The 17,943-nt window shown below is 34.6% G+C and overlaps 1 protein-coding gene across 8 annotated transcripts in view; it reads left to right on the top strand.

Moving 5' to 3' along the window:
• The window catches only part of Slc44a5 (solute carrier family 44 member 5), a 339,417-nt gene extending 322,517 nt beyond the window's left edge, over window positions 1–16,900 (top strand). For 6 of the 8 annotated variants that reach the window (XM_078026500.1, XM_078026501.1, XM_078026503.1 and 3 more), the window contains 10 exons: window positions 481–573; window positions 1,003–1,090; window positions 1,600–1,865; window positions 2,372–2,466; window positions 4,800–4,903; window positions 5,952–6,025; window positions 6,894–6,964; window positions 7,084–7,172; window positions 8,425–8,509; window positions 11,894–16,900. In XM_078026500.1, the coding sequence (XP_077882626.1) occupies window positions 481–573; window positions 1,003–1,090; window positions 1,600–1,865; window positions 2,372–2,466; window positions 4,800–4,903; window positions 5,952–6,025; window positions 6,894–6,964; window positions 7,084–7,172; window positions 8,425–8,509; window positions 11,894–12,033 (1,105 nt within the window). In that variant the 3' untranslated portion in view covers window positions 12,034–16,900. The remainder of the gene's footprint in view (window positions 1–480; window positions 574–1,002; window positions 1,091–1,599; window positions 1,866–2,371; window positions 2,467–4,799; window positions 4,904–5,951; window positions 6,026–6,893; window positions 6,965–7,083; window positions 7,173–8,424; window positions 8,510–11,893) is intronic. The other 2 variants (XM_078026504.1, XM_078026502.1) reach the window with 2 other exon arrangements.
• The last annotated feature ends 1,043 nt before the right edge of the window (window positions 16,901–17,943 follow it).

Below are 17,943 nucleotides of genomic sequence, written 5' to 3'. Positions count from 1 at the left end.
TTTTTGAATTAGGGAAGAACTCAGAAGGAGATCTTCAAGGTTTAACAGAAAATCTTCAAGGTCTCCAACTTTAAAAGTTTAACAATCTGAACAAAGGAATAGGTCTCGTGATTATAATGTATCAGAACTTTATGGTCCAGACACAAATAACTACAGAGAAGAAAGTTTGGGAGACTTTAGGCAGCAATCAAGCATGCTCATTATACTTCATTATTCAAATTCTTACAGGGTTTTTCCTAACCATACATTATACACCAGATACAATAACAGTGTTCTTGGAAGAATATCCCAACTTACTTTAAAAAGAAAAGGTAATAAATACAAATAAAAACCAAATAAGAATCAAACAGAATGATCAGTAAAAAAGAATCAAGTTCTTAGAATTAATTCAGTCTAAGGCTTATTTCTATTTCTAACAGACAAAAATTTCACTGAGAAATTACAGTTCTGATTGAATTTCAAATATTTGTTTTATTTCAGAGCCATTGGATGCATTCCTAGTACATTAGTATATCCAGTTTTAACTTTCTTTCTGCTCTTAATCTGCATTTCCTACTGGGTTGTGACTGCAGTGTATCCTTTGATGAGTGACCTCTTTAATCCAAAGGTCCATATTTACTGTTCAGGAAGAGGAATTTATTTTCAGTGTTTTCTTTCTCTGGGAAAACAAGGAACATCCTAAAGAAATTTTTTCCAAGCTCTAAAATGTTTTGTCTATTGTTTTAATTTCTCCTTAAAAAAAAAAAATCATGTGATAGACTTGTTTTCTTTTGGCCTCACATAACCAAAGAGAAGTCCTTTATATTTCACTGTTTTTAGGAGCCACTCAGAGTTGGGGGGGGGGAAGGTTATATTAACTTAGGTGTGATAAGTAATGAATTATTAAAATATTAGAAGATATTGAAGTTCATCTCCCCATAAACTTTAGAGTTATCTGTGTTATTTTCTTGTCTATTTTCAATGTCCCAGCAAAATTTTTTTTCCTTAATAGAGTCCATTCAGTTTTTTGGCTACATCAGGAATACCTATGTACACAGTTACAGCCACAGATGAGCCATGTATCTATTCAAATAAAATCTGTGAACCAGAGGTAAGTAGAAGAAATTCTCTTCAGTACTTACTTCATTACAGAGTTCTACTGCATTTCATCTTGCAGTTGTATTCATCCTGAAATGGAGTTTTCAATGCACAAATGCAACAATAACTATTTGGAGGGTGGGTCAACTGTTAAGGAGGAGAGCATTGAAAACGGTAGGAATACTGGAGAGAAAGCACTATCACTTTTTTTCCTGAGTTTTCTTGTTCTATCATAAATTCAAGAGGCTGTTATGGCCAACAAAACACTAATAAATGTGAAATTATAGTAGCTGCAAAGTGATGAGCATATGATTGAAAATTAGGTACTTTCCAGGGCTCATTAAAGAATTATATAAAGTGATCTAATAGAAAATGGTGGAGTAACAGCAAAAACTAATATAGAAAAAAAAACAAGACATACTATTTGGGAGTTACAAAAGACAAAAAGGCAGGGAGATGTTATTTTAAAGTGGAATTTATTCTTGTGCTTTGTTTTCTTTTTTTTTTTTTTCCTGAGTACAGAGTTTTAATACAACAGAAATTCCCAAAGTTTGCCCGGGAGCTCATTGTAACTTTGCTTTCTATGGTGGTGGAAAGAGTCTGTACCATGAGTACATCAATACCTTCCATATATACAATCTATTTGTCTTTATCTGGCTTGTAAACTTTGTCATTGCATTGGGTCAGTGTTCCCTTGCTGGTGCCTTTGCTGCTTATTACTGGGCCATGAAAAAACCCGATGATATTCCACCATTTCCACTTTTTACTGCATTTGGATACGCTTTACGGTAAGCTCCAATGTTAAGCTCCTTTACCCCTATCCTCAGTTATATTTAGTATGCTCATATTTCAGTCTTGGCTAGTTGCTTCAAGTGGCAAAGTAAAAATGAGGTTAAGAGTGGGGTTTAATATTTATGGACAGCCATTGGCTTGTCTGTTTTCATAGTCATGGTTTTACAGTCTCTACCCAGGCCAATATTCTTCTAAATCCCATAAATTCCTAAAGATGGGAAGAAATAAAAGAGAACACCAAATGAAAGATTAAAGATTAACTTGGCTCTGTATCTTCACTGATCAGGTCAAACTGTCTATTTTTTTTGAGAATAGACTGTTGATAGATGAAGGACAAGAGAGATGTATATGGTTTAAAACCTTCTGTGGAGATGTCCCTCCATGTGAATAAAATCTCTTTCTTCTGCAGATCCCTTTTTCCTGTGAAAATTGTTTGAATAGTAACCAGATAGTTAAGAGTTTAAGCTTATTTTAAACTTTTATTCTTGTTTTATTTGTCTAGATATCACACAGGATCACTAGCATTTGGAGCTTTAATTCTTTCATTAATTCAAATATTTAAAATGGTCCTAGAATACATGGACAGCCAACTTAAAAGTAAGATTTCAGAATTTATTTCAGACTTCCTGACTGTTGTGAAAAGAATAGCTAGGGGGTAGGGAGAGGCTTGATGACTAACTTGGACTGGGGTAGTAAAGATGGAAATGGTCACATTTGGAAAACATTTTGAAGAACAACCCAATAGGACTTGCCACCAGAGGATCCAATGCCAGGAAAGGGAGGGGCACTGGTGAAGAAAAGAGGGGGGGGAAAGTGTGTGGTCCTATTTATAAAGACGTGAGAAGCAAATTAAAAAGAGTGCAAGATTAAGAAATCTATTTTAATCGTGTCACTGATGTGAAGCGTAGTGATGTCAGGTACGCAGTTCCAAGCCTAGGGATCAGGTCAGGTTAGATTGAAAATATGAATGTGAATATCACTGACAGAGCCTTTAATACGATACACAGAGTTCAAACACAGGAACTGTGTTTAGAATCTACCTTAAACGATAACTGAAACAACCTTGAAAAGGAACAACTATTCAAAATTAGTTCAAAACTTAATACAAAGCTCTAGTAATTCAAGCAGTGTAGAATTAGCATAAGATAGATATGAAGGCCTGCAATAGACTAGAGATTTCAGAAATAAACCCTCACATATAAAACCATTTGCTGTGAAAATTAGACTCTCAACTACTAGTGCTGGAAAACCTGGATATCCACATGCAAAAATATGAAGTTGGACCCTCACCATACACCAAATATGAAAATTAATTCAAAATGGATCAAAGAGCTAAACATAACAGCTAATACTATAAAACTCTTGAAAGCAAACATAGGAAGAAATTTTCATGACATTGGATTTGGTGATGATTTCATAGCTATCACACTAAAAGCATGGGCCAAGTAAATAAATACGACTTCAAAATTAAGGACAAGCAATAGTCGAGTACAAAGGGTGGGGGGGCGGGGAGGCAGGAAGGACCTGAGAAAGTACCAAAATTTGGAAAAAAAAAAAGTTTTGGAACAAAATCTAGCAAATTATGCTATGTTTATGTATAAGTATACCATAATAAATAAATCCCACTTATATATCAATATATATAATTATAATGCTGTAAATAAAATAATAATAAAAACAATAGAAGGGAGATTAGTATAGAGTGTAGGTAGATCCAGGAGGGGAAGAAGGAGAGGGAAAAGGAAGGTACCGGAGAATGATTGATCAAATCCTATGAATGTGGCATAATGAATCTCACTATTATGTATAATTACCATGAATCAATAAAAAGAATTAAAAATATTTGGGCATCAAAAAATACTATAGGAAAATGAAGCAACAACTCACCATGGAAGATATTTGCAAATAATATGCCAGATAAAGGATTAATCTCCAGAGTATATGAAGAGCAACTACAAATCAACAGCAAAAAAGAAAAGAATAGTTCCAAATGGGCAAAGAGCTTAAATGGACATTACTCCAAAAATGATACATAAATAGCCAATAGGGACATGAAAAGATGCTCAATATCACTATTTGTAAAATGCAAAGTTAAAACCACAATTAAATTATTTTCACACTCCTTAGAATGGCTATCAAAACAACAAGAAGAACAGAAAATTAAAGTGTTGATGAGAATGTAGAGAAATTGAACCTTTGTATATCACTGGTGAGAATGGAGCAACAACCACTGTTGGAAACAGTATGGCAGTTCCTTCAAAAGTTAAAAATGGAATTTACAATTCATCCAGAAGTTCCTCTTATTTCCAAAAAATTGAAAATGAGGACTTCAAAAGATATTTGCACAACAATGTTCATAGCTGCATTATTAGCAATAGTCAAAAGATGGAAACGATACAAATTTCCTTTAACAGATGTGGCAAAAGTTAAATTTGTTGAATACATTCAATGGAATAGTAGTCAGTCTTAAAAACTAATGAAATGATGAAGCTTGAAGACATGATGTTAAGTGAAATATGTAAGATACAAAAATGACACATTTTTTATGATCCCACTTATGAAGGACCCCAAAGAGGCAAATTCTTATGGACAGAAAGTCTAATAGAGATTACAAGAAGCTGTGGGAGGTGGGCATCAAGGAGTAATTGTTGAATGCTTATAGAATTCCTGTCTGAGATGATAGAGTTTTGAAAATGGGTTGTGTGATGGTTGCACAGCATTGTAAATGTGCTCAAGGCCACTGAATTGTAAATGTAAGAATAATTAAAATGGCAAATTTTATGTCTATTTTGCCACAATAAAAAATGTAAGGCCCATTTTTAACATTTTTTATTTACCATATTATTTATTTATTTAAATATTATTATTTATTTTGAATCATAGGATTCAGAAACAAATCATTAATAGATTAAAATATCTCCTTCTCACAGAAGCCCAAAACAGCATTTCCAAATTTCTACAATGCTGCCTGACATGCTGTTTCTGGTGTTTGGAAAAAATGGTAAAGTTTTTAAACAGAAATGCCTATATTATGGTAAGTAGGTGTTTTTTTTTTTTTTAATTTACTAAGCTACTGCTTACAAACCCAACCCCAGATCTATGCTGCTCCCTTTAAAGCACTTTTACATAATGCAGTTGAACTAATCGCCATGTTGATAAAAGGGTTTGTGAATCCAACCTGAGATGCAGGGCTGTGCTTCTGTAGTTGAGACAGGATCTTAATTATATAGTACTATTAGGGATATAGTTAACTTCAATATCTTTTTTGAGAGTGTAAGTACTGGAACTTAAAAGGGTGCTAGATTGAAAACCATTTTGTGGTCTTTGAAGGAGTAGGTGGAGAACTTTGTTGATGTTTCACTCTGAGAAGAAAATATGTTTCTAATTATGGGATTTACATAATTTGAAGAAAGGAGGGCCTCATGATTTTTTGTGAATCTTGTGTTAAAATGTGTAGGTATTTACAGTATTTGACTGAATTTGTTATGTATTTCTCATGGGAATATGACGACTTCTAAAGATATTTTTTAAGAGGGGATTCAGAAATTTAATCCTCTTAAATTTTAGAAGCTACTACCATATGACACTCGCTTATTATCACAGTGACAAAGGCGTCTGGAGAAGGGATTCAAATAGTCATGGAGCTTCAAATAATTGTTCATTTACCTCCAGTGAGTGTATTCTGTTGAGTCTTTTAATCAGCAAATCAAATACAGGGAAAGACATTGGATTTGAGCAATTTTTGATGTAAAGACTATAATATTTAGTCCATCCAAAACATTCCAAGGACAGTGGTCCTTATCTGAAACTTGATAAAAAGACGTGCATCTGTAGGAGGCAGTCTAACCCCTGGAGTTCAGGGTCTGGGGCAAGTGAAGGACATTATCATGTCAGGGACCCTGAGGACTCTGCAGAGTTGAGGAACACACAGTCCTCATGCCTCCCACAAACCCATATGTTGGAAGGAGGAGGGCATCAGTATGGATGACAGAAAAAATATCTGTTTTCCTATCATTGGATTGTCTGTTGGTGGTGTCAGAGTATGCTACTGACTCAAGAATAGTATCAATTGTCTTCCTCAGATTGCAATATACGGGAAAAACTTCTGCATATCAACAAGAGATGCTTTCAATCTGCTGATGAGAAACATTATAAAGTAAGTAATCAGGTTGAAACTTGCAACAGTTTGATGAACCTGAGCATTATATTCTTCATATGTTATTTATATCCTTCATATGTTATTTGAAGTATTGGTAGCCTTGTTAGGCAAGATTGTTACTTTGATAGATTTAAATCTCTCTCACATCACTAATTTCTTTTCATATCCTAGAATTGTTTTTCATCATCCACCTAGATTTTTATATACACTGGCACTTGTTCTTTTTTTTTAAAATTTAGTTGTAGGTGAACACAATATCTTTGTTTTATTTATTTATTTTTATGTGGTGCTGAGGATTGAACCTAGTGCCTCACACGTGCTAGGCAAGCCCTCTACCACTGAGTCACAATCCCAGCCCCTATTTGTTCATTTTTATTATCTCTTTTGCTTAAGAAATTCCCCAGATGAACCACATTGTCATCTTATCACTGACCATATCCTCTCCCAAAATTGATGGAGACTGAGTGAACAAAATTGGAGAACAAATACAGCATTTTCCGGATTCAGAGTGTCTATAACCTCAATGAGGGGGCGGGGAGAGAGTGAGGAGAGAGAGAGAGAGAGAGAGAGAGAGAGAGAGAGAGAGAGAGAGAGAGAGAGAGAGAGAGAGAGAGGGAGAGGAGAGGCTGACACCTCAGATTGCATGATACCCGACAGGCCTACAATGCCATCTTCTGTTTATTTCATTTAAAAATAAGTCAGAATTTTGTCTCTGGGTTCTACTTTTATTTCCTTTATTTAATGATTGTGGAATGAAATTTTAGCAAAGACATTAAAAAGAACTCATGAATTATTTACTCATAAATTTCAAGTAACAAGTGCATTTTAAACATAAAGTTATACTTTCTTTTTTTCTGATACTCAGAGTTGCAGTTACAGATGAAGTTACACACTTTATATTGTTCCTGGGAAAAATTCTAATTTCTGGGTTTATAGGTAAGTACTACTACTAAAAAATAATAAAAAGTTGAAAAGATGCTTTGGAAAATGCTCTGCTGCAAAAAGTTACCGCTTTTGTAAGTGCATAATATATGTGTTCTGCCTTTTAAATGTAGGTATCCTGGCCTTCTTGATCTTCACACAAAAAATACCAACGATTATACAAGGACCAACATCTTTAAATTACTACTGGGTACCATTGCTGGTAAGAACTGGTGTCTTAGTCAGCTGAGGTTGCTATAGGTACCATAAACTGGATGACTTAAACAATAGAAATTTATTCTTACTTGATTCCATTTCTGGAGGCCCTCTTCCTAGTACACAGATGGATACCTTACTGTTGGTTTATGTGGTGGGGAAAGAGAGAGAGGAAGAGAGAGAGAGAGAGAGATGTCTTTCATGTCACTTCTTATAAGGGCATTAATCCCTCTATAAAGGTACCACTCTTCTGAGCTAATTACCCACAAGACTCATCTTCCAATTCCATCACATCAGGGATTAGGGTTTCAACATGAGAATTGGGGTTGAGGGGAGCACAATTCAGTCGATAGCAGCTGATAGCAGCTGAGTATTGTTGAATCTGATTTATCAGAGATAGGGAATTTTTTTTTTTTTTAAAAAAAAGAGCAGTCAAAATGACAGCTAACATTATCGATCTAACTTTGTGCTAACCTCCATTCTGCTTTAGAGATGAAAACAACTGTTGAGACAAAGAAATTCATGTAGAAAGTTTTTTATTAGTTCTCTGCTAAGGTACATTTGTAAGAAAGCCAGGAGGGCAGGTCTGGGCAACAGAAAAAGCTGACCTCTGCTGCAGTCATAGCTGAGACCACAGACATAATTACAATTAAATTCTGGCAAAGGATCTGGGCCTTCATCAATCTCACCAGGCACCTGGCAGCCATGAACTGCCCTTAGGGGAGTGAAGTGGTTCCCTGTGGGCAGAGCAGTTCCTGGTCAGGAAATCTTCTGAATTATCCCAACATCTGGATAGATGATGAGGCAACTGGAAGATATCTGGGTGAAGTTTGGAGTCTCTGTTATAATGTATTACCTCACTCATCCCTATAGAATAAATGCTGTTGTTACCCACATTCTTGTCTTCTCTACTGCCAGTTTAATATAAGGGGCCCAGAGAGGTTAACTTGTTGAGCCCCTGAGCAGTGATTCAAACCCAGGGAGTATGTGCTTTTAATCCCTTTGCTTTACTGACTTGGTATGCTGTATCCTAAAACTGGGATATTTGGGATAGGCATTGGGACAGCAGAGAAAAGACAGATAGGCAATCTAGTACATTTTCTTTAAGTCACACAAAAGCATTATTAATATTTTTGGTCTCTACTTTGAAATCTAACAGAGTTACTTCAAAGCTTCTTTGCCATAACTTTCATTTTCACCTGCATTGTTGTTCTGGACAAAGTCAATGATATGCTGATTTTCTTCTCTATCCATTTCAGACTGTCATTTTTGGATCTTATCTAATTGCTAAGGGGTGCTTCAGCGTCTATTCAATGTGTGTTGAAACAATTTTTCTCTGCTTCTGTAAGTATTCAGTATGTGTATTTCCCCCCTTCCTGGATAACTGACAGGTGAGAAGGTGAGGACCCACATTTCTAGCTGATTTGTGGGTTTGTTATTACCCAGCTACAAGCACAAAGCAGTATTTATTTGGAAGGAGATATTGCTTAGTATATACTCTTTAAACCTTAACAGCTGGGAAATAACCCAGAGACAGAGAAACAAATACTACTTAATCTCATTTATATATAGAATCTAAGAATGCAAACTCAAGAAAGGAGAAGAATGCAGAGCAGGAACCAAGGGGTGAGGAACCCAAGGAAATTTTTTTTCAATGAGAACAAAATTGCAGTTGCAGGATAACAAGTTTGGAAATCTCATGTACACCATGGTCATCATAATTAAGAAAACTATATTATATACTTGGAATTGGCTAGGAGAAATCTCAATCAACCTCACCAAACACACACAAAAAAGATAACTATGTGAGATGATGGATATGTTAATTAGCTTGATTTCCATAACCACACCACAATATGTATGTGTATCAGAACACTCCATGCCTTAAATATATACAATTTGTTATTTGTCAATCAAACCTCAATAAAGCTGGGGAAACTATACCTTAGTAAACTGTGGGGAAAATACAAAATCACCCACACTCACAAAAATAAAAATTAAAGAGAGAGAGAAAGAGAGTGAAACAAAACAGAACTTCAACAGTGGAGAGAACAGTTTACCAAGCACAAGAAAGTCATCTACTAAAATGAATGTTTTGGGTCATGGCTGGGTACTAGCATGAAATTAATTTTTCAGTTCTTAATATATTTTCAAACTCACAACAGTGATGGACTTCTGATGTGCTTTGTGAACAGAACTCAGGATGTAACTGAATTTTGTGCACTGGGTTTTGGGAATTCTTTGAGGAGATCACTTGTAAAGCCAAGATGGCAACAGTTTCAAAAATCCTACTGTCAACTCATACAATGTAACAGCATAACACATGGATATAGGGGAAGTGGTTGGATCCATTTAGAACCTTAAGAATTTCAATGCCTCTTTCACCACTGAGCCCCTGGATGGCATGTGCAATTCGCATACACAGAACAAATGCTTTATATTAGCACCTCAAATGCTTTATATTAGCACCTCATGTAAAATAATAACCCAGAAAACCTGGTGCCCATCAGGATTTTGATCTGGCTTTCACCTTCAGTGACATCTCTGTGGCAAACCTAGAGAAGGCAGGGTCAGCCAGTGAGATAACAGAATCCATTAGGCATACAGTTATATACCCGGAGAGATGATGTCTCTGACATGTTGCTCTTAAAAGAGCAGAGAAAACTTATTTTTGTACAGGGCATTACTGAGCAATCCATGTGTATAAAACTATCAGTATTTTTATAGAGTAACCTACAGCATCAATTTCACACTGGGATCATGAGAGGATATAATGATTATAAGGTAAAATATGTGAAGAAAAATCTCCTAGAAAATAATGACCTTTTTTTTTTCTTTCTGAACATGTTAAGAAGTAATTTAAATAACTGGACAAAGAAATCAGAGAATCTTTGTGTACCACTTAGCCTTTCCTCTGGCTGTAAATGGAACAGAAAAGTTTAATATTTTACTAGTATCTCTGTTTTTTGTATTGTTTTAAAAAAGAAAAGTCATATTTAGAAAACATGAGACAATTCCAGCTTTGTCATGGGATGGAAGAAGGCATATGGTCCTTAGGCTGTGCCTCAGCTATCATAGAGAAGGGGCTCTGTCATCTCAGATGCTCATCATAGGCACTATTTGGAGATCTATCTATGATCTTCTTTATTCTTGTAATTTAAAATTTATCTTAGGAAATGTCTAGAACCTACCAGTACTCAGTCTTTGAAAGCTTAGGCTAATAATGTTGATTTAAAATTTGTCAGTGTACTTTTAACTTAGGAAATTAAAACAACGTATTTTCCATCTATATTTATTAATAGATTCCCAACTTCTTGAAGATGAGTGTAATGTCAGTTTTATTCAATACAGTGTATGTTGACACAGTTTCTTTTTCAAAGACTATTGTCTCTGATAATAGAGAACAAGGGAAACTTGGTGGTATTCCTCTTCCCTCCCAGTTATTATGAGAGGCAGCATCATACTCTGGAGAGTTTCTTCTTAAGTGATACCCTCAGCCAAATTCTGGTTGTTTTGAATACTTTTTGTTTTTTATATATCTTTTCATATCCATTATGCTAGTTTCCAGAAAACTGATGCTTTTTTAAAAAAAATGCCAATCACTTGTAAACCCTTTACTAATGGAAACATAGCATCTTTGTAACATTACAAAGCACTGATAATAGTGTTGGGAAACAATAATAGTGGTAGATCATTATTCATGATCCAGATCAGGCTTGCTACCTCAAGGGTAAAAATGATACAGATATATAACATGTGATATTATATAGAAATAAGGTTAAGGACAAGAAAAACAACAACAACAACAACAGAAATGTGCATTGTCTATCATGTTCCTTCCTAGCTTTTTCATTTTGTGTGTAAGGAAGGTCACTGCGAGTTCTAATATAAAAATCCAGCTGTTCCCCAAAGAATCTAGATAATCTGTGCTGTGAATCATATATATTCACTGGAAACTTGGTCCCATGCAAATTTCTCCTAGCTGCTGATCATAGTTCTGAGGCTCCCCCCAGCCACCCAGTAGGTGGGTCAGTGACAGCGCCATCGTTTTCCTATTCGCTTGAGCAAGGGAAGAGGAAGGTAAATTCACATAGGAGAGAAGTCCGTGAACCCTGGCATTCGCCTTGAAATGTAATCTGAGGTCGACCACAAGGATTTAGGGGAGGGAGCTTTATAGTTCAGTAGGATGAGAGTTGGCCTAGACATCCAGAACCTGGCCCTCTCTTCCTCACTGCCTCCCAGATCACATTCAGCTATTTTACACCCCTGGGCCTCAGCTTGAAGAAGCTGCAACATCAGTATATGGACTACTATTAAAAGTGACTTTAAATTCTGAGATCCAACTATTATTCTACATTTATCACACAATTAATATAGTTCTTATTCAACTTCATCCCCAGGAATGTGGCACTTTGTAAGTTTCTAAAAGGAACAGTCATAGTATTTAAAGATAACCATTGACATGGATAGCCTTGTTAACTTTGAAACTATCTGAATAAATTTCTTTGGGGAGTGGAGAGGACTAGTGTGAAGGGCCAATGCTTCTGGGCAGAAGTGGGGGCCTCTCGCCTTGTCCAGCATCAGCGACTTAACTGTGTTAATCTCTCTTATATTTGACTAATTCTGATTTCTCTGATTTTTCCCTGTTCGATTCTCCAATTTATAAAAATGTGTATGATTGTTCTGCTGCTTGCTGCTTTTGCCTCGCTTTGGCTGCTGCATTCACAGGTGAAGATCTGGAAAGAAATGATGGATCTGCAGAAAAGCCCTACTTCATATCCCCTAACCTTCATGGGATTCTGATCAAGAAGCATCCAGCTCCCCAGAGGCAGAGTAGAAACTCTCCCAGCAGTGCCACCCACACTTAAGTTGAAGTTTTGTAAACTAGGCCAAGTGTAATTTGAAAATGTTGCTTTGGGGTAATGTGAAATTTCCGTGCTCTTTCTAAAAAGTCAGCACTTGGCACCATCTGAAGTGTCAGACTCTTGAGGACAGTGACCTCTGTGAAGTAGTCTACTTTATAGACTGTGGTCCTAGCCGAAGAGCAAAGTGTTAATGTCAATCATTTTTAAAAATCTATAGCAGAAAGTGTTTTAATAACTTTTATAATGGTGTGCTATTTCCATTACAGCACTTTGATAGCCTTTCTTTTTATAAGTGTATATTTGTAAAGGATATTCATGCAACTTTTGAAAGCACTATAAATGTGTAATTAGTTAGCCATAAAAATATTGTTTATAGTTAACCAGCATAAGGTACTAAATTTGTAAATATGGTGCTACGGTTTTTATTTATATTGTTCAAGCTGGTGGACAACTCTCCAAACTGTGATTAAGTGTGTATTAATGGTTCCTTAAAAAGTATATTTCGGTATGTGAGTCAAGTCCAGAACAATCATCTAGATGTTATTGTCACACAAGTTCTACAGAACATTACTGGGTGAAGGTAGTGAAGAACCTTCACAGTCCATTCTGTTTTAGTGAAATTATATTGAAGTCAAATCCGAGTTCTAGAATGTCATTTCCAATAATATGAGCCTCCAATAACCAGGAGAATATTCTGAACTGAAATTGCCACGTAACTCAGGCCTTTCGTCTCCAGCCAGAATTTCCTACTCCAACCATGTATAAAATTAATATGGATTTGCTTTAGACAAGTGATTTTTCTTGTCATGATAATACCTATATTTCTAGATTATAAGGATTATGTGGCTTTGTTCTACAAAAGGTTAAAATTTAGCTCAACCTTCAGTGAGGAAAGAGAAAAGATAAATAAGACACTTCAGTATTTACCCTAAGGAAATATGATACTGGTCCTCCATTAGGTACCTCATCTGGTACCTTTACAATGGACATGCTCCAGGTTAGGAAATCTCTTTCTCCAGGGCTTAAGAGAAGTGTTATTGTCACCCTCCACTGCGGCTGGTCAGAGCAAAAAGCCGGTTTCTGGTAAGCCATGCCTATGTCTTGCACAACAGAGCAAAGTATGATTCAGATGCTCATATACCTGCCTGCCCCTCCTTGTGCAAATGCATATGATGCGGCTAACAGTGTAAAAATGTAACCCAAGAGAATCACTGAACCAGTTGGCATCCTTTTGGCTTTTACACTAAGCTTTCCTACAAGGATTATCTAAATATTGGCTGAATGGAACACGTTGACCTGACATGTTGATTGGAACATGATCTGCATATCCAAGAAGAGAGTCATAAATGTATTGTTGTGTTACACATTACTATAAATACTAACTTACTTAATTACACTGAAGTGTAGGAAGCTAGATTTAGACTTATTATGGCAGCTTAATAGTATGTAGCCAATGAATAGAAAAGATTTTAAAAATATCCATCCTATGGACCAGCAACTTGTTCTTAGCTTTCTTTCTTAAGAGTATTGTAGTCAAAAGTCACCTGGCCTCACTTCTTGGCCAAAAAAAAAAAATCTTAATTTTCATTCTTCTTGAAGCATAATGCAAAAAAGAGTGATTGCTTATCTTTCTAGATTTTTACTATTACTTTGTTGTTCAATAATACAAGGGCCACAACAAAGAGCTAGTAAAACAGTAACCTCTATCAGTGAACTTGTTATAAATACAGATAGATGCCCTTGCCCTATCCAAGTGATTATGATATGTTGTGCTTGAACAAGGACCTTCAAATATATGAACTTCTCTAGTTGATCCCAACACACATAAAAGTTGGAAAAATCACTTGAATAAATTTAAGTCAACCTGTAAAAAACAGTTGCCTGTTTAACTGTATTATTGGCTTATTCCTAGTCAGAAAGATATTCTCTATTAGTTCTTTGTGTAACTGAAATGCTTAGAGTAAAAATGAGCATTTTTTTTTGAAAAGAAATTTAGAAGCCATTGTCTTACAGAACAAGTAAACTAATAACTGTAAAAACAGAGCAATATTTCTCAAAACCTTCATTTGAGGGATCTGAAAATACCGTTCACTAAAATTGTACAAATGTTATCTTTCAAAGCTGTACTGTCTATGTTGTTGGTGTCAAAACAACAATATCTTGAACCAATATGGTAATTTAGGAAGTAAATGGAGAAAAAGAAAGTAAAAGTTATTTCCTTGACCGTGCAACTGACAGACATTCCATATTGGCAAAATCTGACCTGTTAGACAGAATGAGCTAATATTTTGCTATCATGATAACAAGGGCTGATTGTTTTTTCATACCTATGTTTACAAAAACGTTGATTAACTGTTTTAAAAAAAGTGATATTGTGAATTGCTATAAAACAAGTATGCAGCAGATGGCGATGTTACTTCTCTTACAGTTTTTCTTTGATACTTAACTCTGTGCCATTCTTCCTCCTAGTGGACGACTTAGAACGAAATGAAGGTTCTAAAATAAGACCCTATTTCGTGAGTCAATCTCTGATGAAGATTTTGATGGAGAGCGATAAATAAGAACCAGTAGAAGAACGAACTGGTCATCCTGCTGCGTGTTATCTTCCCGAATCTGCTGTCTGCGCAACACTTGTTTCATAAGTGCTTTGTGTTTGGCGACACTGTATTCACAACCTTGTTGGCTTGCATTTGCATGTTTTATACCAAAGCTTATATTGTAATAATGTGAAGCCATCAGAAGTTGCAAGGGAATTGTTAATAACATGGAACATTTTTATACTAAGATCTTTTGTTTTGTAATTCATTTTTAAATAAGAGTGGCTTGGATGTTTTGAAAATACATCTACTGTGTTAATATTCTTTTAGATATTAGATTGAAAAAAGGGTACACTATTAAATTGATAGCTCCTAATATATTTTTAAGATGACAACTAAAAGACTTCTTCTGCAGGGAAAATTGGTAAACAAAGTGAAATAAACATTTTTAGGGCTTTCCCCACTCCTGTTTGACAGTAAACAAGTAAAAGGACCACCCACTCCAGTCTTTGCTGTCTTTAGTATAGAATGTTTCCTGTTAAGCAAATTGCCAATCATCCAGCCTTTACTACTTCGTCTGCTGACAAAGTGCCTTACTGGCTAATACTACCCAGCTTTTGTGGGCAAGTTTACAAACATTGTTTTTAAAAATTAAAATCTGCGATGTTTAGTGATTAAAACAAATCTTCTTGCATTTGTTTTCCTCTTGCTCACTGAATGGAACCCATCGGTCATTTCACCATGTTTGATAATCTCACTATTAGAGAGTTCCTTGTGTGGTGTAAACAATTTCCCTTGTGCCTAATGGACATTCATGAATGTGTACTATACACAAGGGAAAAAATGATATTGGGTTTGTTTTTTGCTTTTTTTAAAAAAAAAAGTTTAAAACTGTAATGTTTTCTATAGGATATCTTTGAAAATACCATAAGACTGTATTTCTCTGTGTTCTCTACACATTGGAAAGGGAAACTTCTAGCAATTACAAAGGGAAACTTTACCCATGAAAGGGTGCTTACAGACATCATGTACTGAAAAGGCTCCATTATAAATGATTGCTTATTCTCATCAAAACCTGTTTTATATGTGCCATTTCATTTTCTAACTTTTGATACAAAACAGTTTACTTACAAAATGTTAATTTTTATTGTGCCAATAGAAACAGAAACAGTTTTGAATTCAGTTTTAAATAACTTTACTAGCACTACTAACTTTAAAGAAGATTGATTCAGTGTTGTATTTGGTGTAAAAGCAAGGGTTCATAAAAGTATTCACCCTAAGGATATGTCAATCAGATAATGATAGTTTGTGAAAGATTTAGGAATCAATCAACAGTAAGTTACTAATGGTTTATCTATTATCACATTTATTTAGATGTGACTTTAGATACGTTTATGCCAAAAATAAACTGACATGAGAACATAACAGTCTGAGCTCTATAATCAGTGTGCTTCTGCAGTGCAGAAGTGTTAGGAACCCTTATTTGAACATATTTAATAACTAAAATGTTTAATACTTAATGGGATTTGTTGTTACTCATTGCTTTAAATATATTTGTTTTCTAATAGATATTTAGATTAAAAACTATCTGCCTTTTGTTTCTTTAATCTAGAAAGAGAGAAAAGCTTTTGTTTTTTTAAATCCTCCCATACTATAACATCATCTTCTCTGTACTAAGCATCTAGGGTTGTTAAAGAATATCTATATTTTTAAAATTTTCCCTTGGTAAATCAAGTAATTGAAACTAAAGATTTATCCAAGTTAATTATTCAAATATAAATGAGTTAAAAATGATGTTTTTAAAAAACCCAAACAATGGCCTAAACTAGTTAATTGATTTTTTATTTTAATTTGCCAAAGGTCTGCTCACTCCCTCATTTGGTTTTTCCAGCTTCATAAGAAGAAAATATCATTCCTAAGGCATGGATAAATTTAGAGACCCTAAAAATATGTGAAGAATAGTTCACGGTAGTTTTCTAAAACAAGATTAAATGAACCTAATACTGGTCTACCTTAAGCTAAAAGAGCATCTTTTTCTTTCTTTTTTTTTAAGTTGAATTATGTGTTAAATCTTCAAAATTAATTTTCTTTTAAAATTTAATGGATTTCTTTCAAAAGTAAAATAAAACGATGTTCTTGCCATTTTCAGTGTTCTTTTAAAATGTTAAATATAATAAGATGTTTATTAACACAGGTAACAATTTTCTCTTTATTTGATGTTAAAAATATAGTTTGGTTTCTAGGAGAAATCCAAATTGTGCTTTAGATCTTATTACCTCTTACTTTGGGCTGATAAAGCACTGATATTTGCAAATAAATTGTATGTAATTGGACTATAATTGATTTGGTTTTTCTATATGCCAAAAACAAACAAAAGTTTAAAAAGTTTATGTATCCATATAATAAAATCACACATTGAAGGGTTCTATGAGATCTTCAGGATGATGTATTATTTAAACTGATATTGAAAAATGGGTTCAGTGCACCAATTCCTTATTTTCCTTTTAATATATAGCCAACCAGTACTCATTCCAATGTATGTTCTTTCACTTTTACAAGTGGTGCCTCAGGAAATTGCTCTTAAACTCTAACCAGGCATAGTAATTATCTCCAGTATTATCTGGTTCTGGGTAGGGGAACATGCTTTATAAATCAGTCTTTCTTGGCATAAGACATGGGGACAAAATTGAACTAAAAATCATTATTACAGACCACAGTGTATAAAATGGTATCTTAACGTTTTTTCCAGTTTCTTGCAGATATTATCATTAGATGTTTGCAACTGTTTGTGTTTCTAAAATATAGCTATACAAGAATGTCATTCAATAAATCATAAGTAAAAAAAAATCAAAATAGAAGAATGCATGCTCTATTGAAATCAACAGTTTTCTATCTCATAAGCATATTTAATAACTAAAATTATCTGGGTCTGAAAAATAAACAGAATTATATTTGATAAATACATATCAGAAACAAGTTACTTCTTCAAAGTTACTTCCCATCTAGCATGTTTTCAGTCTTGAAAATATAGGTAGTGAGGACTTTTCTCTCAGGCTTTAGCTGAGTTCCTTAGTGAATCTATCATCAATCAGAAAACAAAACCAATCCCATTAAAACAAATGTGAATTCATTTGTTAATGGCTACTGAGTGCCACTTTATACCACATCAGGAAGATGTCACAGTCATGGACCCACTTAAAATTTACCAGAACAAACTGATCCCCTCCCACCCCCATTGACAACTTTCCAATTGCTCAGAATAAAAGGTCATCATCGTACAGTTCAGAATTTGGAAGTATCTTCTGTAATAGTTTCTGTGTTGTCAAACGAGGACTGTTATGTGACATGTTTAAGGGTAATCAGATTTTATTATTTG

Source organism: Ictidomys tridecemlineatus, chromosome 11 (genome assembly GCF_052094955.1).
Source record: "Ictidomys tridecemlineatus isolate mIctTri1 chromosome 11, mIctTri1.hap1, whole genome shotgun sequence".
Classification (NCBI taxonomy): domain Eukaryota; kingdom Metazoa; phylum Chordata; class Mammalia; order Rodentia; family Sciuridae; genus Ictidomys; species Ictidomys tridecemlineatus.
This window is presented reverse-complemented; position numbering and strand designations above follow the sequence as displayed.